At 44.9% G+C, this 26,574-nt stretch overlaps 1 protein-coding gene across 2 annotated transcripts in view; it reads left to right on the top strand.

Moving 5' to 3' along the window:
• The window catches only part of SOBP (sine oculis binding protein homolog), a 115,473-nt gene extending 97,461 nt beyond the window's left edge, over positions 1–18,012 (top strand). For both annotated transcript variants that reach the window (XM_064447509.1, XM_064447508.1), the window contains 2 exons: positions 1,321–3,275; positions 17,882–18,012. In XM_064447509.1, the coding sequence (XP_064303579.1) occupies positions 1,321–3,273 (1,953 nt within the window). In that variant the 3' untranslated portion in view covers positions 3,274–3,275; positions 17,882–18,012. The remainder of the gene's footprint in view (positions 1–1,320; positions 3,276–17,881) is intronic.
• The last annotated feature ends 8,562 nt before the right edge of the window (positions 18,013–26,574 follow it).

Genomic DNA, 26,574 nt, shown 5'->3' with positions numbered 1-26,574 from the left:
AAAAGTAAGGCACTGAAAAATCTGACATCTGTTTATCTGTTTATAGCTATGGCAAGATTACTCATATTAATTCTTGTTTAAAATGCCATATGAAGGAAAGGCATTTGTGCAAACAAGAGTCATATTTGAATTGTAGATCATGTCTTCACCATCTGTGAGAGCTGTTGGTGTTGCAAAATTAATGTGTTAATGAAATCACAATAATTTCTCTGAAGTAATGGATTCTGAAGCCTAGAATGACTATTTTTTGAACTTTGGTGTCTAGTGGTTTACAACTGGGAAAACCTTTCACAGCTTAATTAGTTCTGCAGCCTTACTTTAAAAAAATTGGCTATGCCTTCACCACACCAATAGTAACACAGAAATGGATTAAATGGAAAGCAGAGAAACAAAACAAAAATGAGCCTGCAATGCAAACTTTTTGCTGTAGTATTTGAAAAGTTGCTAAATAGGCCCTTGCTTGCCAAGGGTTTTACTCAAAGTGACTTGTACACAAGAGTGGGCAAACAGCTCAGAAATAATTCCAGCTTGCCGAAACATCAAGAATTTGGACTATTCAAACCTCACATAAATGTCCTGACTATTTCCAAGTTTCTCCTTGGATTGAAGGGCAAAGGATGAATGATACTTTTTGCTTCATGATGCCGTTTTAAAATACCACACCCTTTCCAACTTACTATTTGATTACTTACTATTTAATTTATTATTTTTTAATATTTTAATTATTTTAATTTAAATATTTTATTAAATATTTAAATGTTAAATATTTTATTAAATATTAATTTAAATATTTTAAATATTTTGAATTATTATTTAATTACTTACTATTACCCTTAATAGAATACTAAATGTTATGGTGTGCTGCAGTTTAGCAGAAATGATTTGCATTCATTTCCAGCAACTTTCTGAGTCCTTTTCTAGTTATACTTCTTGTGTAGCACAGCATCCCAGACGGTACAGGTGTGCTTAAAGTACCACTGAGGAGTAATCACAGCCATACTGGTATGGATTTTTATGCTTACATATGTGTGTTGTAAGAGCTTATGCCAGCTGAGGATTCTTCTCTGTGGTACAGGTTTAAGATATATAATGTATTTTATAAGGCAGAACTGACATCATGGGAGCCAGAAAAGGGGGTGGCATTCAATTCACCAATATTTTGGAGCAAAAAAAGCATAGTTTTCACAGACATAACTATCTTTGTTCTGCTAGAAAAATAATGTGAGTGTTTAGAGAGCAACTGAAAATATACTTTTGAAATAACACTATGAAGAGAAGATTGCTTTTCTTACCTGATTTGATTTTATTACTGTGTTGTAGGTATGTGACTGGTGTAAGCACATAAGACACACAAAAGAGTATCTGGATTTTGGGGACGGGGAAAGAAGGCTTCAGTTCTGCAGTGCAAAATGTCTCAATCAGTACAAAATGGACATTTTCTACAAAGAGACACAGGCCAATCTTCCAGCTGGACTGTGCAGTACATTACATCCTCCAGTCGAAAATAAAGCAGAAGGCACTGGGGTGCAGCTGCTGACTCCAGATTCTTGGAATATACCGCTAGCAGATGCTCGGAGAAAAGCCCCATCCCCAGCGTCTGCAGCTGGCCAAATTCAAGGTCCTGGACCATCAGCGTCTACCACTGCCTCTCCGTCTGACACTGCCAACTGCTCTGTCACTAAAATCCCCACGCCAGTTCCCAAACCTATTCCCATCAGTGAGAATCCAAATATTCCACCAGTTTCTGTCCAGCCACCTGCTAGCATTGTGCCTCCAATTGGTGTCCCACCTCGCAGTCCTCCCATGGTGATGACAAACCGTGGGCCAGTTCCTCTGCCCATATTCATGGAACAGCAAATTATGCAGCAAATCCGTCCACCATTTATTCGTGGGCCGCCTCACCATGCCTCAAATCCTAACAGCCCTCTGTCAAACCCAATGATTCCTGGAATTGGTCCCCCACCAGGTGGTCCTAGAAATATGGGTCCCACCTCTAGCCCCATGCACAGGCCGATGCTTTCCCCTCATATCCACCCCCCCACAACACCTACCATGCCTGGGAATCCTCCAGGCTTGTTGCCGCCTCCCCCTCCCGGAGCCCCTTTGCCCAGTCTTCCCTTTCCCCCTGTCAGCATGATGCCAAATGGTCCTATGCCTATGCCACAGATGATGAACTTTGGATTGCCATCGCTTGCCCCGCTGGTACCGCCCCCAACTCTACTAGTGCCATATCCTGTCATCGTCCCTTTGCCTGTCCCCATCCCCATCCCCATCCCCATCCCTCACATCAACGACTCCAAACCCCCCAATGGCTTCTCCAGCAACGGTGAAAGCTTCATTCCGAGTACCTCCAGCGAGACGCCTGGGGCAAAGACAACCAATAGCTCTTCATCCCCTCGAGAGTCAAAGCAAGGATCGTCCAAATCCTCTGACTCGTCACCGAGCTGCTCAGGCCAGTCCCTAAATCAAGCTCAAGTACTTCAGGAGCACAGTAAAAATGAAGTTGTTGACTTGACTGTCAGACCTAGTAGTCCAGTGAACAGTAAATTTGGTTTCCCTAGTGTGCTACAGGGTCCACAGGACGGTGTGATAGACCTAACAGTAGGCCACCGGTCTAGGCTGCACAATGTTATCCACAGGGCTTTACATGCCCAAGTGAAAGTTGAACGTGAACCTAACAGTGTTGTAAATCTGGCTTTTGGTAGCTCAGACAAAAGGAACTGCAGCGACTGCAGGGACAACTGCAGCCCGGTTGACTCAAAAACGTTACCGTGCAGTGATGGAGCTCACTGCTGTCCTGTCTCCTTGGCCTCTGGCACGCCGGGACTGGAAGCTGGTGCAGCGGTGTGCAACGTCATTGTGAATGGCACGAAGAGCACGGAGGGTTCCAAGAACCCAGAGCCACCCCAGGAGCCGAAAAAGCCCCAGCCCCCGGAGGAGCTGGCGGTGAGCGAGCTGGAGTCAGTTAAGGAGAACAACTGCGCATCAAACTGCCACCTTGAGGGAGATGCTGGCAAGAAGACCGGGGAAGAGCCCCTTGCTGGGGGAGACAAACAGGACCCGAACCTTAACAATCCAGCAGATGAGGACCATGCGTATGCTTTGCGGATGCTGCCCAAGACAGGTTGCGTGATCCAGCCTGTGCCAAAACCAGCAGAAAAGACTGCTATCGCGCCGTGCATTATCTCAACGCCAATACTCAGCACAGGGCCAGAGGATCTGGAGCCACCATTGAAAAGGAGGTGTCTCCGAATTCGAAATCAGAATAAGTAAAGGTTTGTGTAATCACTACTGCCTTCTGTGTGAGTAGAATGAGTATTTTCAGGTATGAGGTCAAACTCGTGTGGATGTGGCCTTTGTGAAACAAGTTACGGATCCCAATTTATCAGCACTCTCAGAAGACTATTGGTATTTATGTTTTAATATTGTTCTTTGTGTTGTATTGCATCTGTACTTGTCAGTAGTCCATCCATCAGCAGCCTCATTACACTTTTGCTCACAGAACATTTTGTGACGGTGCTGGCTGTGAAATTATTGTGTTGTGTATGTCAAAGTCAGTGGTTTTCTGCCTAGGATATGGTTTAGGTCTGGGCCATTAATCTGCTTACTTATTCCAGCTGAGTTACACAGCAACTCAAGCCTTCATGATGATGATTGAAATTGCCCTACAGCATAGCACAGAGCAGGATGACCCAGCTGCTTCCTGCTAGCTCAGATCCAATTGACTTACCAAATGGTCATCTCCAATCCTCTTACTTTGGTTGCTTCCAGACCGCACCCTGGCTTTCAGCCAGGCTGTTCTCCGGGGAGTGAACCCCCTCTCCCTGAGCGTTCCTTCCTCAGGTATCGGTGCTGAGGGGCTGCCTGCTGTTTGTCACCTGCCTGCCGTAGCTTATCTCAGCAAGACCTGTGCCATGGGGATTTACTCTCTTACCTGAGGTATCTGCCTCTGGTGCAAGTCTCCCACCTTAGAAAGGCAGCCGAGGTTTCCCCCAGCCCTGCAGTTGTTATATGTGTGTGGTTCCTTGTAGGGCTGCAAAGCAAGGCAGAGGTATGGGTAAGTCCACCAAAAACTGTGGCTTGTCCAAGATCAATGCTTCAGAGGCAGAAATCCCCTGCCTTTCATTCCCTATTCCCAGCTTACTGAGTCCCTCTGATAAAACAGCGCCTTTGTAAAACTGTTAGTTTAATATATGTCTGTTGCTTCAAACCTGTGAGCAAGAAACAAATGTAATTGCATTTGTTTAGATTCACAAGTGTGGAGAGCTTCTTTCAGGAGAAGGGAAAATGGTGGGTGTTGCAAGAAATCTGTTCAGCAGTAAAATACTGACGGTTTGCCGGATGTGGCTTGATGACATGCCAGATTTCGTTACAATCCGTAGAATATTCTGTAGCCTCCAGTAAATCCCTGTCCCTGGTGGCACAAGTAGTGACTGCAGTGGTGCAATACGAATATTGCCTTGAAGGGCTTGGCACCTACAACCATAGATAGCAGCACAGGCTGTGGAATCTGGGCCATTGCAACGTCTCCCTGCTCCATCAGTGCAGGCTAATTGCACCACCAAAGATACCGCAGTATAGTCAGGAGTCCCTTTTTATTTGTTAATGTCGCGTTCCCTGTGCTGGCTGCAGTGCTGGAAACATTGCTTCCCTTGATCACAAACAGTATTTATTTACTTTCTTCAGTGGAACAGAACCATTATTCTTTGCTCTCGGCATGTGCTGACACATTTAAAAGATACATTTGTAAGAACAGAGGACAACTATAACTTTCTTGGACTAATAACCAACACATACAATAACTCAGAAGTCAAATGAATATTTAAAATCTGTACACACTCCTAGGTCTTGCTAGTGGGGATCCCCCTACCCACCCTTGAGGTATGGATGGTCTAGAAGTCCCTCTCAGCAGCGAGATCCGTATTACAAACCCCAGTGTGCCACCTTTGGAGCTTGAAAGATTGTCTCCATAAATGTATGCACGCTGTTACCTAGGGGCTGTGATTTGATCTAGTGAGAAGGTCACTATTTGACTGTATCCCTTTAATTTAATTCTAGGAGAGCCATAGTTAACCCATCCTTTTCTGCCTTGCTCATGCTCCCCATAGTCATGGTTTGTTTCAACCCAGTGCTAAGAGAGTTGCTCATTTGTATGCTGACACTGCAGTCAAAGACAGGCTGGTTCTTGGCACCTATTTATGCTTGCCCAGACCATCTAGGCTGCAGTAATGCCACCTTTCCAAGGGCCTGATCCCAAGAAGGGTTTAGCATACAGAGCCAAAGCCCTAAAACTCAGAGAGAGTTCTGGCTTCACTGAGTTGTGTATTTTTGCTTGTTGACACAATTATACATGACATCACTTCACAGATAGTATTTGACAAAGAAAGTGGGCAAACTGAACAAGCTGCATTGAAAAGACAAGGAGGATGCTATATCACTTAGTTATTGCCCTCAGCTCTTTGTATTCTCTAAATGTCAGTAATTGCCACTGTGGTTATCCTCAGGAATAACCATTTTCCCATTCACCAAGGAAAGTGTTCACATTTCCAGGCAAGATTAATCTGTCCCAATATAGACATCTGGAATGAAGACACAGCTGAGCTAATTGTCTAAACTCTCTTTAAAATCAACCTAGAGAAGCAGGCACTTCCAAGAGACAGCTGAGCTCATCTTGAAGTCGACAACTAAGACGGCTCAGATGAGTTGTGCCCTAGGAGTGACTATTTCTCCCTGCAGTGAAGGAAACTTAGGGTGACTAGCACAGACATAGATGTCCCCATAGACACCGAAAGTTAAAAAGCCCAGCCTAGGTGTCTGCCTGCCTCTGGGGTTTGTGCAATAGCATAGCATGGCACAGTGGTGGTTATTAGTCTGTGTTCATCCCCTCATGTCTCCACAAAAAGAAAAGTAGCCTCTGTACAGAAGAGATATGAGACCAGAATCCTCATGTGCTTCAAGGGAAAGAGGATACCCAAAATACTCTGCAGAAATAAACAGTGTGATAACCATCTCATTCCAGTGGGTACCTCAGTGAAATGTGGATGGGTTTTGAGCCTCTCAAGGCATGCACAAGTGATTTGTGCAGCTCTGATGATTGATTTGAGGTGAGGACTCTTCGGTTTCATGCAGAGCCCTCCTTTCACTAGTGCTGGTAATAGCTAGTGCAGGGGAGCGGGGGGGTTGCTTAGATTTCTGGCTTCCCAGCAGTCTGTCTGTGAAGGCTGCACAGGGCTCAGAGCCTGCCCGTGTCTGTACAGAGGGGACGAGCAGGGGGAGCAGAGCATCAGTGCAGCCCCTTACACAGCAGCCCTGACCTCTGCCGTTCCCATGAGTTCCTCCCGCCCAGGGCTCGGGAAAGGCAGCGGTAAAACCCTGCTCCTTCGGCACTCTGGTTGTGGGGAGGATCGCTCATGAGAGACTCCCAACCTCACAGAAGTTTTACTAAAATACAAAGAGGATAGGAGCTGCACTAATAATTGTGTGGACTTGGGCCCTTGGAGGTTTGCATAGATTGCACTGGCCACACTCACCCAGGAGAAGAAAAAGTCCAGAGAAAGTCTTTTTCTCTCTTGCTCCCCTCCTACCCTAATTGGAAGATCTGAACATATTGCCCTAATGTGCAACTTTTCGTGGATTTTATTTCACATCAAATTATATGAAAAGAAGGAAATTAGCCAAATATTTTTACGCTAGAGTTCTGGACAGACAGATTGAGTTCACGTAATAGCAACATGGACTCTCTAAAAAGGAATCAATGCAAGCGTGACCTTTTCAGGCAAGTTGCCAAACGCTGGATTATTTAATGTACCAATTACTTGATTATTGGAAGTGCTAATCAGCAATATAATCCGTGATGTTAAAGTTTAGTCTTTCCATCAGGATGTGGACTGTCAAGCTGTTCTAGCTTGATGCAATTCAAAGAACCAGCAAAAGATGTCTCAGTGCCAAAGTCCTACTATGATAAAGGAGTGAAGCTAGGAACAATATTTTATTGAGTGTTATTTTTTCAAGTTTGAGCAACATGACTTTCTAAAATTAGCAGTGTTAGTGTTGCCTGCCTACATGCTTTACGTCCAGGCGGGATCAGTTTTAACCCTCCAGTTTTGGTGTCAAGGTTTCCTAAAGCAAATAAATGGAAACACTAAGGTCTGCTTGGATTTAACATGATAGTTATGGTAAACTAAATTAGAAAATTAAGTGGCACACACTAAACTCACAGCTAGCTTCTCTGTGTGTTTGTGTGTTGACTAATCCTATACTGGGGGCAGAAGGGAGGTTTTCTGCTTGTGTCAGCAGAATTCTCTCAGAAGTAATGGAAATAGTAGGAGTATGGCCACCTACAGAGCCAACCCGTATGTCCTGGGGTCAGCATCTGCTGAGTTATAGGTCCAAACCTCCAGCTGTCTAGTCCATACGTTGTAGTCATAAAAATATACAACATGCAGAACGCTCCAGTTCAGAGCAGAAGTAATATATATCCCACTGTGAGCTCCCCTGCCCATAATGGTCCAGCACAAGATTTCCTGCTCTGGTCAGGATTCCTGAGGCAAGGGGCATAGCTATTAACCTCCCTTTCTGCCTTAAGAGTTTTTATCACTCCCCTGTCACTGTAGCACCTATCTACCAGCATCTTAACCTGCCCTCCTCGCTCTGATCAGGATAGAATTTGATATTAAAGGTATACTTGAAAACAGATTTTATATATTTAAACACATTTTTATGCTAATCATCTTCATTGACACAGTACTATGGGCCAGAGCCTTAGCTAATTTTAACTGGATATAGTTCCACTGGTGCTAAACTAATTTAAATCAGCAAAGTAATTGGACTCGTACACTTAACACCTACTCTTCTGGTTCAGAAGTTTTCCTTCACCTGGCTTCTTGTGAGCCTACAGAAATTTTCCGTTTATCCAAAGGGGGAGAGGAGAGACTGTTAACACCACAAAGCCTTAAACACATTTGCTTGGAACTGAAGCTTTACCCTTGAGAGCTTCCTGGCTGTAGCAGTGTGATCTTACATTTCAAAATTGCCTGTGTAGTTTCTCAGATATATTAAATCAGAAAAAGGATTTCCCAGGAAAAAGAAAAAAAAAAGATTCTCGATATGGTGAAGTATAAAATGTCATACTTCCAGAGTGGCTTTCAGCTCCCACATCTTGCTGCCGGGGTGTGGGAGCGCTAACTTCCGTCTCGGTGGCAGTAAATAGCAGGCTCATGGTATGCTGCCATAGATCACTGCACACTCTTTGAATCAAACGAACAAGTGCTGATTTTTGATGGGTTCCTCCTGCTTTTCTGTAAAACCTCCTAGGGCACATGTTTCAAATACGAAATCTGATTCTTCAACCCAATTTAGAAAATAACTACACCTGGTCTGATTTGCAAACGTAGTGAGCATCTAGGGCTGCTGGCAAACAAAGCACAGGGCCAGAACTTCAGCCAGCAAAAAAATGCCGTAGCTTGATTGCCAGACCCACAGAAATTTGCAGAGTCTGTGGCTTCTGCAGGATGTAGCCTACCTGACAGCTCCCAGGACCTGCGACCGCTGACTTCAGAGATCATTCCAGTGCTTACTTGCCTTATTAGTTTTTGTTGTCTTGTGAAATGAAAATTATTTGAACTGAAATAAGCATCTTATCCATGCCATTCCTTAAGCTGGTACAACCAACATTCATATTGAAAAGAGTTACTCATAATTCTTTGCCAGGCTTTAAAGACTGACCAGCCACGTTCATATATATAAGGCCTAATGCTCGTCTTATTTAAGTTGGTGCAAAGGAGATTGGGCTGCATTCAAAAGTGTTAAGTATAAAATGGGCATAGAGGCGGACTGTAGCTTGTTCTTGTGCTGTCGAGCTACCAAAGTCAGTGGTACAGAGAAAGTTTATGGGGGAAAAAAACACAACTCAGGATTAAATACAATTAAATACAACAAAGAACACAGTAAAACAGATAGGCACCCTTGTAAAACCATCATCTGAGGCAACGATTGCCTTTACATTCAGAGGCTGGATGGTATGTGTCTGGTTGCCACTGGAATTTGATAAGGAGCTGAGCACCTAATAGCCTTTGTGAAGCTTCACCCTGAAACAGCCATGACCAACTTCAGTGTGAAGCGGTGAGCTCTGAACAACTGTGAGGAGCTTATAAACTGTTTCTCAGTATTATGAGCAATACCTGAAAGTGGGTCAGAAAGGAGCAAAACACTTAGGGCTGTGGTTGCGAAAAAGTTGGACATAATCAAGCAATGAGTAATATATTTTAAGATAAAATTAAATTCATGTTAAAAAAAAAGCAGTGGGAGGTTCAAGCAAAGCAGAAGCAAAGTTGTTTGAACAAGTAATCAGGAGGAAATCAGACTGTGACCAAGCAAGCTTTTCTGAAGCATTTTTTCTTTCCAGATTACCTGCTGAGTCTCACCCTGTCTATTTTTAGGTCCCATAGAGCAAAACAAGCAAGTTAAGCACATTCCTGGGTGCCTCCATCAGTCAAGGCCTCATGGCTGAGGCCTACGAATCATTTTCTTATTTACCCTGTTTTGATAATGAGCTACGTTTCACTCCTGGGACCAGAGGTTGTGTTTGGAAGCATGTGAGATCATCTCGTGAGAGCTGTGAATTGAAGTAACCTCTGACATTTTGCAGAACCCTCAGCTTCTACCATGAAAATTTCAGCTAATTAAATATCTGGGCTTGATCCTGTGCAGTACTGTATGCGCTCAGTGCGTCTAATGCAAGTTGAAGGCCCTCAGCACGTTACAGACAGAGGTCCTGCCTCCAACTCATTTGCATGGCTTTACTTCCCCAGACATTATTTTGGTATTTGAAAAGAATGGTATTCCTGTACAACATGTGTCTCAATTTGTAACGATATCCTCCCTGCAGCTGGCTTGCCTTTCCAAGTGTTTCTGAAACATTACTGTCCTAAATTCAAGCCAACCTACAATAACAAATTATCTAGAGGCAAAGAGGCTGAACTGGCTGAACTGTGTTTGTTGAGAGGACGCTCCCACTCTGCTGCGCTCCATCTTCCAGTCCTGGTTTTGGACTTTCAGGCTGTGTAATGTAATCATCTTCTCTGGAAGCACACATTTCCAAAAAAAAAAAAAAAGTGAAATAACTATTGAGTTCCGACCTCTCTGGAAAGATCTGCATGCCATCATCAGCCAATTGATATTGAAACCTATGGTTAGGGCAATTTTCAGCTATTTATTTGGAGCCCACGTAGTTAAATGTAAAACTTGGTGTTGCCTGCTTATGCTCCAAATATTTATAAGCTTTCATGAACCACTTGTGCTGCCACTTCTAAGTTGCTTATCCAGAGTGAGGGTAAAAAACCCCCTTTCCCACAGGAATTCTCCAACTGAGAGATACTTGAACACTAGTATAAAAGAAAAGATACATAATGAGGTCACTGAAAATTTGAATTCTAACCCTACTTTTCAAAGTACAATTAAAATGCTAGTTCTGTTTTATATGAAGCACTTTACCAATTATTGCTGAACTGGTTATCTTGGTGGTAAAATTATTGTTCCTGTTTTCTTGGGGTGGGTAGCAGGGGTGGGAAATAGAGAAAATCTAAAACAATGGTTGGGTCCAATACAGGTCACTCAGTGGTCAGCAGTGCTGGGGATAAGGGATATGCCCTAAGGTGCCTGGCACTGCACCGAGGTCTATGCCAGGTCTCACCCGCTTGTTCCTTATGTGTTCTGGGTGGGTTTTTCCTCTTCCTTCCCCCCAGTACAATCTACCTGACATTTTGGCCACCTGAGCATGCCCCCGTGGCTTTGGATGAGTCTGCATCTGCTCTTGCTTAGGCTGAAATGAAGCAGGATGGGGGCTGTGAACACTAGGGAGAAACCCCATGGGGATGGTGGCAGGCATGCAGCCCAGGATGGTTATGGGCAGAAGGATTGTTGGTGGGAAAATGTTGATTGCTTCCTGATCTGGGATGCTGAAACTTTTCACTAAAAAGATTCAACGCTACTTTGGCAAAAAATTATTATTACTATTACTACTATTATTATTGTTGTTGTTGTCGATGATGATGATTATTTTGTGGCCAACAGTGGTATTTCAGATGAAAAAGCCAGGCCCGGGCATAACCTGGGTGAGGAGGAGGACTCTCATGGGCTGTTGCTCAGCAAGACCCCCATCCTCACCATTCGTCCTCCTCCACACTGCTACCCACAGTTAATCTGCCTTTTTCTGGCTATTTATCTGATTTTACTGAAGAGATCAGCTTGGATAAGAAAATTGAGAAGCACCTCAGAATAGCCAAAAGCCTAGTGGTTTGGGCCCACAGGAGGCTGCTGAAATTCAAGTGTAAGTTTCTATTCTGATTCAGACAAAATCAGAGGCTTAAAGAAGGGTTATCACATCACAGTGGTTGCCTGTTTTCAGGAAAGGAGGGTAGAAACTGTCTGGATTTGGTTTTCCTTCTGTTTTAGTTTTTATGTTTTGGTTTGGTTTTTTTGTTTGTTGTTTTTTTGCAAAAAGATCCTTGCAAAATTTCAGCTTTATACCAGGACAGAATGGCAGAATTATTGAAAATTTTCCATTTTTTGTTTTAAAAGCGAAGTCATATCTTCTCCCACATCGGCACATGAAGCATCAATGTGGCAAAGCAAACTATTCACAGGTCTGCCAAATACACTGGTGCCGCACTAACTGGAAGGCAATGCCTTGCTGTTGTGGAGATATACCCGGTTACCCCATTTTAAAGCAGGATCTGGCCCAGGCAGGCTCCGTGATGTGCCATGGGGGCCACAGCCAGACACTGTGGGTGCTACAGCTGAGATTACAAGACCAGAGCTGTGGTGACATTTTCCTCTTTGCATGACTTGTATACATACCTTGAAATACCCCAAAATGTAAACTAGAGACCCCCTGCAAGTGAGGGCCAGGAGAAAGATGGTGCCATGGGGCAGGGCAGAAGAGCCTGGTTGATATTGGTTTTGTCTTTAGTTCACATTGAAAGTGAAGGGGAGTTTCATGAATTCACTGAGCAATTGTTCTATAAAAGGTTAAACCATGAGAAACTTCTTTGAAATTATGAAAAATTATATAAAAAGAGTAGAGAGGTTCTGGGGAGGTTGCTGCTTTGAGAAGTAGAAAGTGGTATAGGTGGGAATGGAAGGATGACAACAACAGAAAAATCTGACAGCAGCACTGATGCTGAAATCTGGGGAACTTGAGCACAAACATTCATCTTAGCGTAACAAGACTGGTCTCCTCTGCCTCCCTTCATGGCTGGTGGATAGAGAGGCTCTTCCCAGATGCATTTCAGAGCACCTAATGCAGTGCCTGCTCTGGAGCACCCCTGGGTGTGGGAAGGAACATGAGGACACCAATCCCCCTGAGTTAAAGTTCACAAGCCTGTGCCTCTCCTCCTGTTATCACAAGGAGAGGAAAGGAGAAAGCAGTGCAATTCAGTGGGGAGCTGCTTTCACAAAAAGCTTGACAGTGATGTGAACATGAGGAAGTGGAACTTTAAAATGCTGTGCCATGGGTTCCTGATGGCAGTTGTTTTGCCCAGGAGAATCCAAACCTGAAGGGGAGAGGAGGTGCTGTGTCCTCTGGGTATGTGCAGAGCAAGTTGCATGGTAAAGTCGCATTGCTGCTTCATTGTACAGGGGAGGATTTACAGCAGCCCAGGCCATTCTCCCCAAGTATGTGGCTGCTCTCTGCTGAATTTAGGGAACTATTTCCACTGGCAATGAGGAAGGGCTGCATGCTTACCCAGGCCAAGTCTATACTCCTATTTTGTGGGGAGCACTGTCTTTGTGGAAGTGTATAATGGAAGGAAGAAACTACTCTTCTCTTTGCTTCATGCTGTATCCCTACCACAGAGCCTGGGTCGTGCAACAAAGCAGTCAGGAGCAGACTCTGCTGCTAGATAGCTGGGTTTTGAACAATTGTTACCAAATTTGGATGGGGTAGAGGACTTCATTTCTGCCTCGGTTCTCTTCAGTGAATTGGCTACCTGGTAAATACAGGAGTGACGAGCCCACATCTTCTTGGTGACTTTCAGGGTCTCTCCCACAGGGATGATTCCTTTGTTCCGTCTTTTTAAGAGGTGATTTTCCCTTGGGCAGTGCAGGAGCATGAAGAAGAGCCTGGAACTGTATTTCCTCCATTTCCCTGCTAGATAACAAGGGCTTAGTGACATACATCCCTGTTCCTAACTTCACTAGCTAGTTTCATGGTTCAGTTTAACATATATTGAATGAGTTTAGTGAGGGACAGTGCTAAATGTTCCAGCAAGGGACCAAACATAGATGTAAGCTGGTAAAATTTCCCCAAAGGCTTTTCTAGGAATAGATGCAGGGAAGCAGGAGTCAGCACACAGCAGATCTTCTGCTTTCCAGTTCATGTTTCTTCCTCAAGGTCCTTCCCTGACTGCAAGGCAACTGGATATGATTGCAAGCACAGCCTCTGGTGCACCCCTGCAACAATTCAGTCACAGAGTTGGGGTTGACTAAGATGTCCTTACCACTTCTGCCTAAGCATAAAAGAAGGGCAAAGCCCAAGCCTCTTCCCCAATGCATTCCTTGAAGTCACAGTGTCTGCTCAGATTATGGCTTGTGTTTCAGTAGGCAGGAGAGCCCGGGTTGCATATCTGACCCAAAGCTGAGAAGGTTCCATAGCTTACAAGACCAGAGCAGAAGGAAAACACCACCTTTGAAATCAAGGGATGGTGCTTAAGGACCCTGCTCGTTGTGCCATTCGTGCTAAAGGCCTCCCTTGACTCTTGGAATGTGGCATCCCTTCAGTTAGCTCATGGAAAGATAAATCATCAAGGATTCAAAGGGGAAGGTTTTAATGAAGAAGCTTGAACTGCTTTAAGAATTGCTAAAAAAAAAAATTACAGAACTATTACAAGTAACAGATGATTCCGGAGTTCTTCCAGGGCTGAGCTTGCTCCCATGCTGACTTTAGCTGCACTCTTGTGGTTTATCTTCAGAGGAGTTTCCCTGAGAAAATAATTGCAGTGCCTTTACTCTAGGGCCATGCATGTCCCAGATGAACTAGGCCTCTTTTAGCGCATCAGCATTCATTGTCCGGGTGAATTAAGTGCTGTGCTAAATGATGGAAACTCTGCCATGCCAGCCCACATCAACAGTTGCCTCAGTGCTCCCCACCCAGTCTCTTAATTTTTTTCTGAACAATAAGATGTGAATCTGGAGACAGGAATGTTCAATGGAGCACAGAATGAGGGGGAAGTAACCATGGAAAAAACTGTGCATGTCTGTGTGCACGCGTGTGTCCAAAGCCATGTCAATGACATGGCCCCTTTGAGGAGGTAGGACATGACTGGGGAGGGCACTGGGTAGAAGCAGCTATTTCTGGTGGCTGTCACTGCCAGCAGGAGCGTGCTGCCAGCGTGGCAACACTCGGCTTGTGGGGCAGCGCTGGGAATGGGCACACAGGGATCAGTGCTTGGATATGGGGGAGTAGGAGAAGGAAATGTGCCTGCAGCCGAGCTACCCAGCTCTGAGGCATGGAGATATGGAGGGGGAGTGGAGTGAGGAGCTCTTCTAGCAATTGGCTCTTGCACGCAGGGCCAAGCTTCCCACCACACCAGTCCCAGGGGCTGTGCAGGACAAAGCAGGACGAAGGGCTGTAGGTCTGCAGCAGCACCTGGAAAGACTGGCTAGCTGCAGGAAGGGAAGAGGGAAGCTTGCTGGGGAGGCTTTGCCCTAGTTGCCAAACTGTCCTGCAAAGCTATAACTCTGTGCTGTTTTGAGCAAGGATTTAAATCCTCATGTGTCAGGGTATAAACCAAAGAGAAAGCTTTTCATTGGTGCAGCCTGTTTCATAGCTGCCCGTTGCTGAGGTTACGACTAACAGCCACAGAGGCCATCAGTGTGACTCTCACCTACTGTTCAGAGGAGCACTGCCTCGTTATTTGAGTATCATCTGCCTGAGCTGGGTCATCATCCAGTTAGTTATTCTCCTTTTGCCCCCCTGCATTGACAGTGGGGCAGAAATGAGCCTTCCTTCTTGTTCTCTTTCTGTCATCTTTTCCATGCTACCTCCTGGTGTTGGAACTTCAGCCCACCTCCCAGCATCAGCCCAGACCTACTTAGCTTTGAAAAACAGGCAAAATCCAGTGTTCTCACCTCAGTGCAACTCACATAAGCTCAACTCCATGGATTTATGCTTATGAAAATTATTATTTTGTGGCTGATGCAATTTTTCCATCTGATCAGCATTATTCGATGTGTGTTGAGGGCAAGTTCAGCTGGGGTGAAGAGCATATGTCACTCCCCTAAAAAGTAATTTGTTTTTTGGGGGAGATATAAATAGCTGACTTTATTGTGCTGGTCATGCACGCTGGTGTTGGCACAAGGTGTATAATGTCTAACTGTGAAGTGGTGATGACTGGTGTGTTCTCATTTCCTCATAGAACTTTGCATGCTATGCCTGATATGGATTTTTATTCTATCACGTGATCGCTACAAAGATGCATTCATCAAACACAATGACTGCCATACGAGCCAATCAACAGGGAAGGTCCTTCTCTCCAATCTGCACAGTCTGTTACACTGAGTCAGTCTGCAGTAGGGGAGAATAGACATGACTTACAAAGCTAGCTGACTGCTCCGGGCAGAAAGCATTGAGGCTAGGGAACTTCTTAATGTCCTCCCTCCCAAATCACTTATCAGTCTGTGCTATGCCATGACATTCAAGAGCGATTAGTGAGGGGTGGAAAATTGTTTCCATTGATGTGTGGAAAGAGAGGAGCACACAAAATACCTGAAGTGCAGAGTGAAGTTTCATACAGACATTACAGATTTTATTTTCTCTGCTTCCCTTTTTAGTTAATCTCAGAGCAAGATTTCAAGCCAAAAAGTGACAGAAAGCAGTTATGTACTTTATGGGGAGTACTTAGTAGGTGGATACATCCCAGCTCTCCGTCTAGTTCTTGTCCACAGCTCTCTGTACACACAAAGCTGCTCATCCTGCTGGGCACATTGCCCGAAAGCCCAAATGTTACTCCTTAACCTAGATATAGTGGTCTGCATGCTCTGGGAGTTTATGCTTGTCAACATATTCAATATGCCTTCCAGTCTCTGTTTTAAGAAGGATGGAGGTTTGGCAGGGGGATATGAGCACAGTGACGAGAGGTTGGCAGATGAGGGGCAGAGGAGCCAGTGTGAAGGGGAGATAGTGGAGCAGACTGAAAACGAAAATGTGACCCAACACCAAAATTAAGGCTGATAAGTACTTCAGAGTTTCAGTCCAAATCTTTAGGGGACAGCAGAACCCATCCAAGGAGACAGAGTCCAAAGCACACTGTGCAGAGAGAGAGGACAGTCCCTGCTAGGCAGTCTACATGGTCAACTGACAAGGGAAGCAGAAGCACATGAGGCCATGGTGTATCACCCAGTAGCCCCTACATAAACTAAGACATCAGGAGCTTAAAACCACTGGTTTTAACCACTGGTGTGTTGTTAGTTGCATTAGATTGATGAGAAGGTGATCTGGGTTTTCAAAATCGTGATTCCAAAGATTTTCATGACCTTGACCTTCACCACTGGCAAAGCTCACCTTATTTTAGGAGAGCTATCATGCAGCTTTCTGAAGGCCTCAAGTCAGTAAAGCTGTGTTTGCTGTGGTATTGTTCATCCAGTCAAAGCACTGGTGGGCTTCAGAAAGTGTTGTCTGAAAAAGTCCTATGGGATGCATTCCTTTTGTGTCAAAAAAAAAAAAAAAAAAGAGAGATAAGAAAGAAAGCAAAAGCCAAAAACATCTGGTCAGATAACAGGACAAAAATGGACCTGGAAATGAGGACCAGGATAGAAAAAGGGAACAACTGGAAAGTTAAATTCTTTGCCTAATTCTGTGATCTGGTCTAGCAGGATCTGGTGGGTTTTGGTCTCATGTCATACATGGTCCATGCAAATGTATGTGTTCAACACTGAAAATATCAGATCTTGGTAGCAGTTTACCTCAGTAATGACTAGTTCTACTTTGGGTCCTAAAATGCCTTTATTTGAATTCTGTTTTTCATGCTAGGCAGTGTCAGTCACCATGCCCTGCTGGCTATGGGACCCTGGTGCTGTAGCTGCTATGGTGGTGGTACAAGACTGGTTGCAGACCATCCCAAGAAAGGACTGAGGAGGTTGTGGGAAACTCCAGTCCAACCTCCCTCATTGCAGCTCGGTTTTGCTGTGTTGAGCATGCATCTGTCCTTTGTATGACTGGGGATGGGCCAAGAGAGGTGTCTTCAGTTTGCATGCATAGTGCGGATAGTACCTACAGAGCTCTGTTAGTGGGAGATGTGTATTTATTTACGTGCAAGTAGAGCTGTCTCTGGGTACCATCTCAATTTCTCTGTAAGACTGATGAGCCTGGGGAGCTGCACACCAGCCTGTGCAATGACATGTCTCCGGGGAGCTCTGGCATGTGTGGTGTTCCCCATCCCAGGTGCTGTGGGTCCTGGACCAAATGCTTCTCCTTCTCTGACTCCACTTTCCTGCCTGTGCCGTGCAAGTGGTACCTCTCAGCTCTGTAAAGGACACTGAGATCAAGGGGTGAAGGGTACTGTATAATTGCAAAGTATCATTATTCACCCATGCTCTTATAGGAGGAAGGGCACCCTATGAAACTCAGAGAATAAGCTATTATTATATTGGTTTCCCGCTTTTTATCGCAGGAATTCCTCCATCTTCCTTCTTAGTGGCCTCGGAGGCTGCGTATACCAACAGCTCTTGCGGCACAAGGGGCAGCCAAGGCAGAAGCGGTGGGCTTGTGTCTCTGACCGGCTGCCCACCCAGTGTGAGGCTGCATGCAAGCTCAGGCGGCGCCCAGACCGCCTGTGATGAGTCTCCCACTGCTTGCCCTGACCACCTCTGCTTGTCTGCTTTGCAGGAATGTTCACGGACAGGGTACCTTGCATGGAGAAAGGGAGCAGAGCAAACCATGTCACTCCACCGAATGACACCAGCTGGTCCGCTCACCACCCCACTGGCTGAAAGTCCAGCAAAGAAAGCAGCTTCCTGTCACAAAGCCCCTCCGAGGAAGCCTCGGTCCCACGGGTGCCTTTACCCAGAAGACAGCACATCATGGACCCACACAGTGTGCTCAGCATTCCTGCGACCACCCCTCTTCTCCTCCAAGGAACACTTTTTCCTCTTGGTTTCTTGCTGGGGGGATTTTTCACCCTGGTTTCAAAAACCACACGGACCAACATAGGTACTTTTCCCTCTCTGACTTCAAAGTTCAGATATTTGAGACTGGACAATGATACGGATTATTTTTTTTTTATTTTTTTTTTCCTTCGAAAAACTGCTGTGGTTTTGCTGCTACACTAAGAATCGTGATTTGCATTGTATGGTTTTGGACCTATTCAAGTTTTGATGGGGGAAAGGGGTAATACTGGAGTAGCAACGCTTCAGAGTCATCTCTGTCCTACCCATGATGCACTTTTAAATGAAGAGTTAGAATATTTTATTGGCTAATATACTTTCCTTGTTATTTTTACAAAGGCCACCTTTATCCTTTCTAATGCCATATTTTCAGTGTTACACTTTTATGGCTTTTAATTTTTGATTTGACAGATGTAAGAAGCAGCATGAATAGTTTATACTGTGGTTTTTCAGAGACTGAATGCCAAGAGAACTCAGTAAATGTTTATTCTTCTCAGCTTTCTCTTTAAATTCCCCTAAATAGCGCCCCATTTGGGAACAGAGCAAGAGTGTTGAACTAAAGACCAAAATTCCCTCAAGGTGTAAAATAATCTGAGGGGAATATTTGCTGGGCGTCACGAAAGACTTGGATGAAATTTCAACCCTGATGGTTTTCAGTGATCCAGGAAGGCAGTGAGACAATCTCTCCATATGCATAGCCCTTTCATGATAATTAGAATGGTATGGACAAACCAATGAAAACAAGGGTAAAGTGAGAAAGATCCCCCATGATTCTGTTTCACTGTTTGCTTTCTCCTGTCATGGTTAAGAGAAATGTGCAATTCGATCCTCAATCAGTGGGTGGAGGATAACAGGGTAGAATTTACTTGTGTGCACTTGTACAGTTGTAGCCAAGAGTCCAAAAGTACACTAGAGCATGTTATACTGGCACTGAATTGGTAAGAGAGTCGTGGAGTATCCCATTCTGACAAATACAAAAAAAAGATAAAAGAAAAAAAAAAACAAAAAACCCCACAAAACCCCACAAAAAAATCAAAAACAAACAAAAAAAGGAAAAAAAATTCAGATCACCTTGTGATTCAGTGTAACTGTTTACTAACTCGAATAAAGCAATTGTTCACTCTTGAGTGTTCAGAGTACACCTTTTCTATAAGGCTGCTGCGGGGAAGTGAGGAGCAGTTTGCAGGAACAGTGTCTCTGATGGTGTCAGCGGTGTTGGGAGCAAGGTGGCAGAGTCAGCTGAGTCAGAGCCTTGTAGTGATGGTGCACTATGAGCATTATGTATATACTGTATTTCTATATTTTCCTTTGTACAGATTCACTTAAGTCAAGCTACTGTTTTACAGGTGCTCCTTATTTATTAGAGCTGTGAAAGCTTGGAAAACACACCGGGCGAGTAAGCTCGCTTTTTAAAAAAAAAAAAAAAAAAAAAAAAAAAAGAGGGGGAAATCCAACAACTCCTGAGTCTAGGGAGAGAGCTCAAAGAGATACTGATGAAACATCTTCAAGAGAGCAAGAACCTGCAGCACCCTCAGCGTGCTCTGCTTTCCTTTTGGGCTTGCAACGCTTTTCTCTCTCCCTGACTGGTGTCAGATTTATTAAAAGAAAATAAATCTCCAAGAAAAAAAAATGCACTTAAATGTGCTGTTGTTTTATTATTATTATTTCCTTTTTGTGCATGCGGTTATTCATTCCTCTACCTGCCTGGTCACAGATCAGACAAAACTCAGTCTGAAGTCTTGGCAAAATATGCGCAAGTGTTCTTGGAGGCTGTATCTGTGTCCCTCCCATTCTCGCTCCTCCCTCATCACCTCTCAGTTTCTGCAGTGTTCAAGGCATGGGGGAAACCACCCCGCCTGCACTTAGCGGAGTTATTAGGTCCTGATCTTAGAGAAGAGCCCTGGATGGATGCACTGGCTGTGGCTTCATTCATTTCAAGGGGACCTGTGCAAGCACAGTTCACTCACGCTGCATTTGGGGCTCTGTATCAAGTGTGTTCTACCCATCCTTTTGTCAGGACGGGGTTTTTCTATGCATGAACTCCCCCTGAAATCAAGCCTACGTTCTTCAATGCACCAAACTCCTCCCAAATGCTCCCAAAACTCTGCAATAGCAACATATTTGCAGGCCCTTAGCTACCTCGTGCAATAGCGTTTGCTTCCCAGCTCTTGGCCAGCACAGCCAGCACTGCTGATGGAGGGGTTTGAAATGTCCGGTGAGCTCTGTAACTAGTTGAATGATTTCATTAAGCAGCCATGTAAGGCAAATGACAACAGCATAAGCATGCCTTCTTGGAAGGGCACGTAGAGCAAAGCTTGTCTCCCTAGTAAACAGCTTGCTGCATCTCTATTTATTCATCTGAACTTGGCTGTAAAATGAAGGCCGTGTGTATTGATTTTGCTTTTGTCAGTGGTCCAGAATTGTTAGCACACATTTTCACTCTTCTGAAAAACAACAGACTCTTTAGAGAAATCTTTCTCTCTCGTGAACTGCTTTTTCCAGAAATGGAATCAGCTTGTCAAAAATCATCAGGACAGCAGAGGTAGGGAAAGCGATCTAGGCTGGAGCTGGCTTCATGCATTTCCAATGTTCACAAACTTACCTTAGCTTTCCTGAAAATTTGCCCACCTTACATTTTCTTAACAACTTACCGCAAAATTCAGATGCTTTGGACAGTTGAATCAGTTCATTGTTTGCTATTTTAAAAATATCTACAGCTGCATATCTGGGGAGAAATCTCCAAGTACACATAAACCTTCAGCAAAATGTAGACCAAATGGTACGATACATTATGCAAAAGAAACCTGCTTTATTTTTGAGGCCAAATCCATCCCTTGTACGATGCCAACAAAATGAGTGGAATTACACAAAGGATGTAAGAAGGTCCTTCGCAATTAACGGGAACCCAGCAAAGGCTTACAGAGCGGTGTTTGCTCACTGCTGACATTATTTATTACGCACTAAGACCTATTAGTCAAGCCAAGCTCTTTCCTGGAGAACTCACCATCAAGGAACCAGACAAAGAAAATCCTGATGCACTGGGAGATACAGGGGAAGGTTCCTGCGTGCAGCAGCAACCACTCCAGCTTTTGCACACGTGCAGTTCTGAGATGTAGAGACTCTCTTCACGAGCAGAGAGAGGCAGCTTTGCCTCAGGTCTCTAAGCAGCCGGCCCAGTGTGCAACCCGTCACACTGCCAGGGCAGGGGGGTAGTTTGCTGTGATCAAGCCACACGGGTACTTCTGCTGGCACTGAATTCTTGCTGTCAGTGAGAATTCTGCCCTTGTGATAAGACGGGGTCTGCTTGCTGCAAACACTCTGCATTAATTACCTCCTGTGTTGTCTTAGATGATTTTTAGGGCTTTATATTTTTCAGAACTACTACTACACAGCAGTATTTGAGTGGCCCAATTCTGTGAATAAGAAGGTCCCTCAAAATGAAAACATTTTGTCCTTTTTCCATGCTAAATGATAGAAATAAATTTGCTTTGTTCAAATAAGCGCTGCACGCCAAATTTACAAGGATGCTTATCCAAGTGAGATATCCCATTCTGAGGTCCATATTTGGACACCCAAATCAACACTCAGCCAAACACATGCATGAGGCATTTCAGTGCCATTTGGAGTGTCCATATATAGAACTGGATGCCCTAACTTCATTGCCTTTGTTTTAAAAATAGGCCTGGAATATGTAAAGACATCATTTAATAACAACTATGACAAACATTCTGTGCTCAAACTAAGAACAAATTTGCTGGTGCTGGTACAGGTTGATTCCCCTGGAATGTCTCTGGATTTACAGAAGTGTAACTCAGAATAAGCAATGGCCCCTTGAGTTGCTTTGCCTTCCACTCCTACCTAACGCTGACTTGATATGTGGGACCTCTGAGTATGGGAAGGTGGTACTTGGGCAGTATCCACACACACGCATGCAGCAGAGGGAGAGAGAGTTGGGAATTGAGTTGAACGTGCTTCATACTAAATATAGCTGCTCAAATGTCTTGAAATGGGTAGAACAGGTTTACATAGCCTTGCACACATTTTACTTGTCATTTATGTGGTATTGGGTAAAGAAATGCAATGCTACCTTGAGCACCACTGGAATATTTTTCACAAAGTGTAGGATGCACCAGAAAAGCACACAGACCTGTGAAAAATACAGCAGCTCCTGGTTGCTTCCTTCCAGCAACAGTGGGAGCACGGCCCCTTGGAGGTGCAATGGATGCTGGCTGCAGAGTGCTGCAGCACCTCTGAGGGAGATGTGGTCTCTGACACAGCAGTGCTCCTCAGGCCCGTCATGTTGGCTGATCAAGACCTGTTGGGACGTGAACTTCTATGGCACTGCAGGGAACTGATCCAGCCACGAGGCATGAACGAGTATATATGAGTAAAATACATGAGTAACTCAGGCTGCTGGCACTCTTTTCTCAGAGGTGTTCCCTGGTGTCTAAAGCATCACCTACCTACTGCAGCACGTAAGTGTCCCAGCCACTTCACCTGCTGCTCTACTGAAGTAGTTTTCCAATACAAGATATGGAGAGGCAGCCAGGTGCGCTCACTGGGACCTTTCCTTACAAGTGATGCAAACACCTAGAAGTTGTGTGTCCCTGCATCGAATGCCCAGGCACCTGGCTGTCATGGAAGAAGGTGCAGCCTCGCCTGCTCCTCCTACGTGGGGCTTGTCAGCATCTGGGCAGCCCATGCTGCAGGTGGGATGCTGCCCAAACTGAGGAGGAAAGCTTGGTTATTATTAGCTGGTAAGATAGCTGAGGACAGAGATGTGTTGTGATTCCCACCCCTCAGCAGGACAACTTTTCCTTTGAAAGACCTTGCTGCACCGGTTTAGTAAAATAAAAAGGCTTGAGGAAGAAGTAATGCTGACTTCTTTTCCAGAAAAGCATTGTGGTTAGGGGGCTTGCCCAGGGGCACTCCCCTTCTACAGCTGAAGGAATCAAGCCCACATAGGCCCCCCCAAAACAAGGTGTTGAGAGAGGGTCTCATCCCTTCCTGTGTCCGAGGCCGGGATTGATGAGATACAAACTCTCCCAGCCTGCCCACCAGGACACAAGCTACGCCAAGAAAGGCCAAAGAGGTGCTTGTCACTCCTTGTGGAAGAGGTGCAAATCTGACACCCGCAGGGCTGGGAGGAAGGAGCACAGCCCTCGAGTTAGTGCGTGAGGCTCTCCCCTGGAACAAGGACACCTGCTTCTGCTTCCAAAATGGCTTCAGAGTTGCTGCAGTGGATACTGACCCATTACAGACCCCCTCCCCGAGGCAAAGGAGGGTGGGCGGCCGCAGAGGTCCCCAGGGGCCACAGCGCTGGCGGTGTCACCTGGTTGGCTTTAGAGCATGGAAGCACACCAGGCTGGCAGGAGTGCAGGCCTGTCCCAGGTTTGCTGTGTGATGCTGTGTGCTTTCCCATTACCCGCCCTCACCTCCTGGAGTACCTCGGGAGACGCGTTTTTCAGTTCTTACCAAGGGAGACCGATTTATTGCCTCATGATTGTTAGCGCGGTCTTTGGCATGACAGACATTACCACATACGTGAAATGTAATGTTTGGGGGAGGGGACGACACAGCTCGGGAGCAGCCCACTATTTAGCTCGCAGGTATCTTTTTAAGCATAAGCCTAAGCAGGCGCCCAGGCACTGAAGCGCAGCTGGATGCTGGGGAAAGCTGGCTGCCGCCCGCCTGCGCGAGAGGTCTGGTGAGATGATTTACGGGCAGGGTCAGGTAGAGGAGCTGACACAAACGGGTCAGAGAGGACGGGTGCCAGCCCACAGGCTTATTGTCGGTCGACATCCAGGGAACGGGGCGGGAAGCGGGGGTAGTGTGAGTCGAATTCCTTAATAATGTGAATTATAAAATCATTTCCTGTGTTAGGGGTTAGGAAAGAGAGCGAAGGACCCGGAGATCTTCCAAACAGAAAACAGCTTTTGTTAAGGCTTTTGGCCTAAGGAGTTTGGGGGGGGGGGTGGGGTGGGAAGGGAAAGTGCTGGCACATTTTTGGCTGGAAGCCTCAGACAACATATTTTTTATTCTAGTCTTTATTTTTCAAAATAAAATCATGGCAAGGCAGCAACAAAGAGGGGGGAAGAGGGTGAAATTAGGGGGAATGGTACCCAAGTATTTCCCTCTTCTTTCTGTCCCTGCCATTAAACACACAGGGTCTCCTTTATTATGTACAGTAGCGGGATTAAGCCAGCGGCCCAAGGGCTAGGAATGCAACAAGATACTTTTACACTTATTGATCCTTTTTTTTTTTTAGGGAGATTGTTTTCATGAAAGTTTAATTCACCTTTTTTTAGCTTTTGAGTCTAACTGCTACACATTTTATCCCGCTTCTTTGTGGAATGCTAAATCCATCGGTAGGTTTTAGTTTTCCTGGTGTAACTTTTCAGAAACTGTATATCTGCATAGCAACCCCACTGCAGGCAGCTTATGTCACGGTATCACATGTCAGAAAGATGAAAAGAACTCCAAATCTGAGTGCTCTGCAAACTTATGTCCCCCATTCTCGGACATACATCTTCTGTACTTAATGTAAGTGTCAGGAAGGCAATTTCAAGGCCGGAGAGGTGCAAAGTTTTATCTCGGAGATGACATAAAGGAAAAAAAAAAAAGACACATGACCTCAGTTCAGCCTTGTGCGGACAATCAAATAAGAAACAAAGATTGTCTTTTTCCTCCTCTCCCCACTCCCCCCCGGCTCCCACCTCCCCGTGTTCCTGTTGTCTGCTTCCAACTGCAACTTGAGCCTGGATCCCGAGCCCGGTGTCCAGATTAGAGATTGTTGACTCAGATTTAGTGGTGAAACTTGAGCCAGGCCCTGTTGATGGCACAGCCTTGAAGGAGCAGGTTTACTTCAAGCCAAAAGAGAGATTACATGTCAGACGAGAGCCTGCCTTTTCTCTATCGCAAACTTCCTGATCTCCCTCTGTTTTAATAGTGTGTGTCCCCCCCGCCATGTGCCCACTTTCAATTCCTTCTATAGGGTGTCATAAATCAGGAAATTAGCAAGTGTGTAGCTGCCCTTTGCCACAGGCAGAGACAATGAGCTTGCTGTGTTTTTAACCAGTGGGTAGCACTTAACATAATCAATGGAGAGCTACGTGCAGAAAGGATGAAAAATTGGGTCTCGGTCTGACCACTTACAGGGTATTTCTCATCACCCAGGCAAGCTGCTTTTATGAGAATATGACATGCCCTGGAAGCTTGCTCTCCATTTTGCAGGAGAGTCATTAAAAGAAATCATTACATGTTTTTTTTTGTTCCTTGGCACACATGCTGCTTTTCCTTGGCTTCTGATTTCATCCATCTTTCAGGCGCTTCGTGCCTTTAGTAATTTATGTGCAAGATTTTTCCAAACCTCCAAATGTTTTTCCATTTGGCAAACTGTGTCCCGAAGCCTCCACAGAATGTAACTGTAGAGTTTTCTTGTACTTCAAAACATGAGCCCTGTTAGCACAAAGATGCATCTAATACTTGTAATCCTGTACATAAAAGCTATAAATTAATATAAGACAATCAAAGACATAATTTCTTCTTGTGAGTCTTTAGCAGCCTTGTTGCTGTAACCCCTTACTTGATACACAAAAGGAGAATTTCTCTATGAGCCTTGTTGTTTTCTTTAACTATAGTTTTTGGAAGCTTTATGGTACCATATGGAGAACTATTTTATTCTGCTGCTGGTAGCTTTCTCAATACTGGCTATAAATTAGATAATTTTCCTTGTGTCTGATAGCCACACGCTATCAGTCAGGCGCATTTGCTCTCACAGGAAAATCCAGGAGAATTCAATAGAAAGTGATAACCTTCCTACCATATAGAATTTAATGGAAAATTTTATCCCCCCTCTAAGACTTAAAATGGTTGATTTAAAAAAAATAAATAAATGTTTTTCACCCTCCGTTAAGTTCTGGGTTTGTAGACTGTTTTTTACAGAAGTCTCTTCACCTTGTTGCTGTCCAGTCCCACTTTTTCTGAGAGGGACACATACTGGCAGATACCCTGGCTGAGCTTTTCAAGGGCTCCCAAGGGAATGGGGCACTAGTATGCATTTTGGGAGGACTTGAGGAGGTTGCCCAGCAGGATAAGCATGGGCTCAAGAAGCAGTTAGGTTGCTGTAAATTGCAATCTGGACTGCTATGGCTTTCTTCAGGAATGCAAACCAAAGAGGCGAGTCATTCAATGTTTTTTATAACGCAGCCCAGTGAGTGACATCCCCAAAATGGCAGGGCATGTAACCACGAGAAAAGAGATCCTCTTCGGCCATCCATGCTCACAAGAAATCACCAGCCATTGAGGAACAGCGACAGTATCTTTGCTTGCGTTTGTTTATTTTTGAAATCCCTAAGTAGTTTACAAAGTTGCACTATAAAACACTTGTATTTGTTGGAAGTCCCAACTGGACTA

The sequence above is a fragment of the Phalacrocorax carbo genome, chromosome 3 (genome assembly GCF_963921805.1).
Source record: "Phalacrocorax carbo chromosome 3, bPhaCar2.1, whole genome shotgun sequence".
NCBI lineage: Eukaryota > Metazoa > Chordata > Aves > Suliformes > Phalacrocoracidae > Phalacrocorax > Phalacrocorax carbo.
Note: the sequence above shows the minus strand (reverse complement) of the source record. Positions and strands in the feature narration are given on the sequence as shown.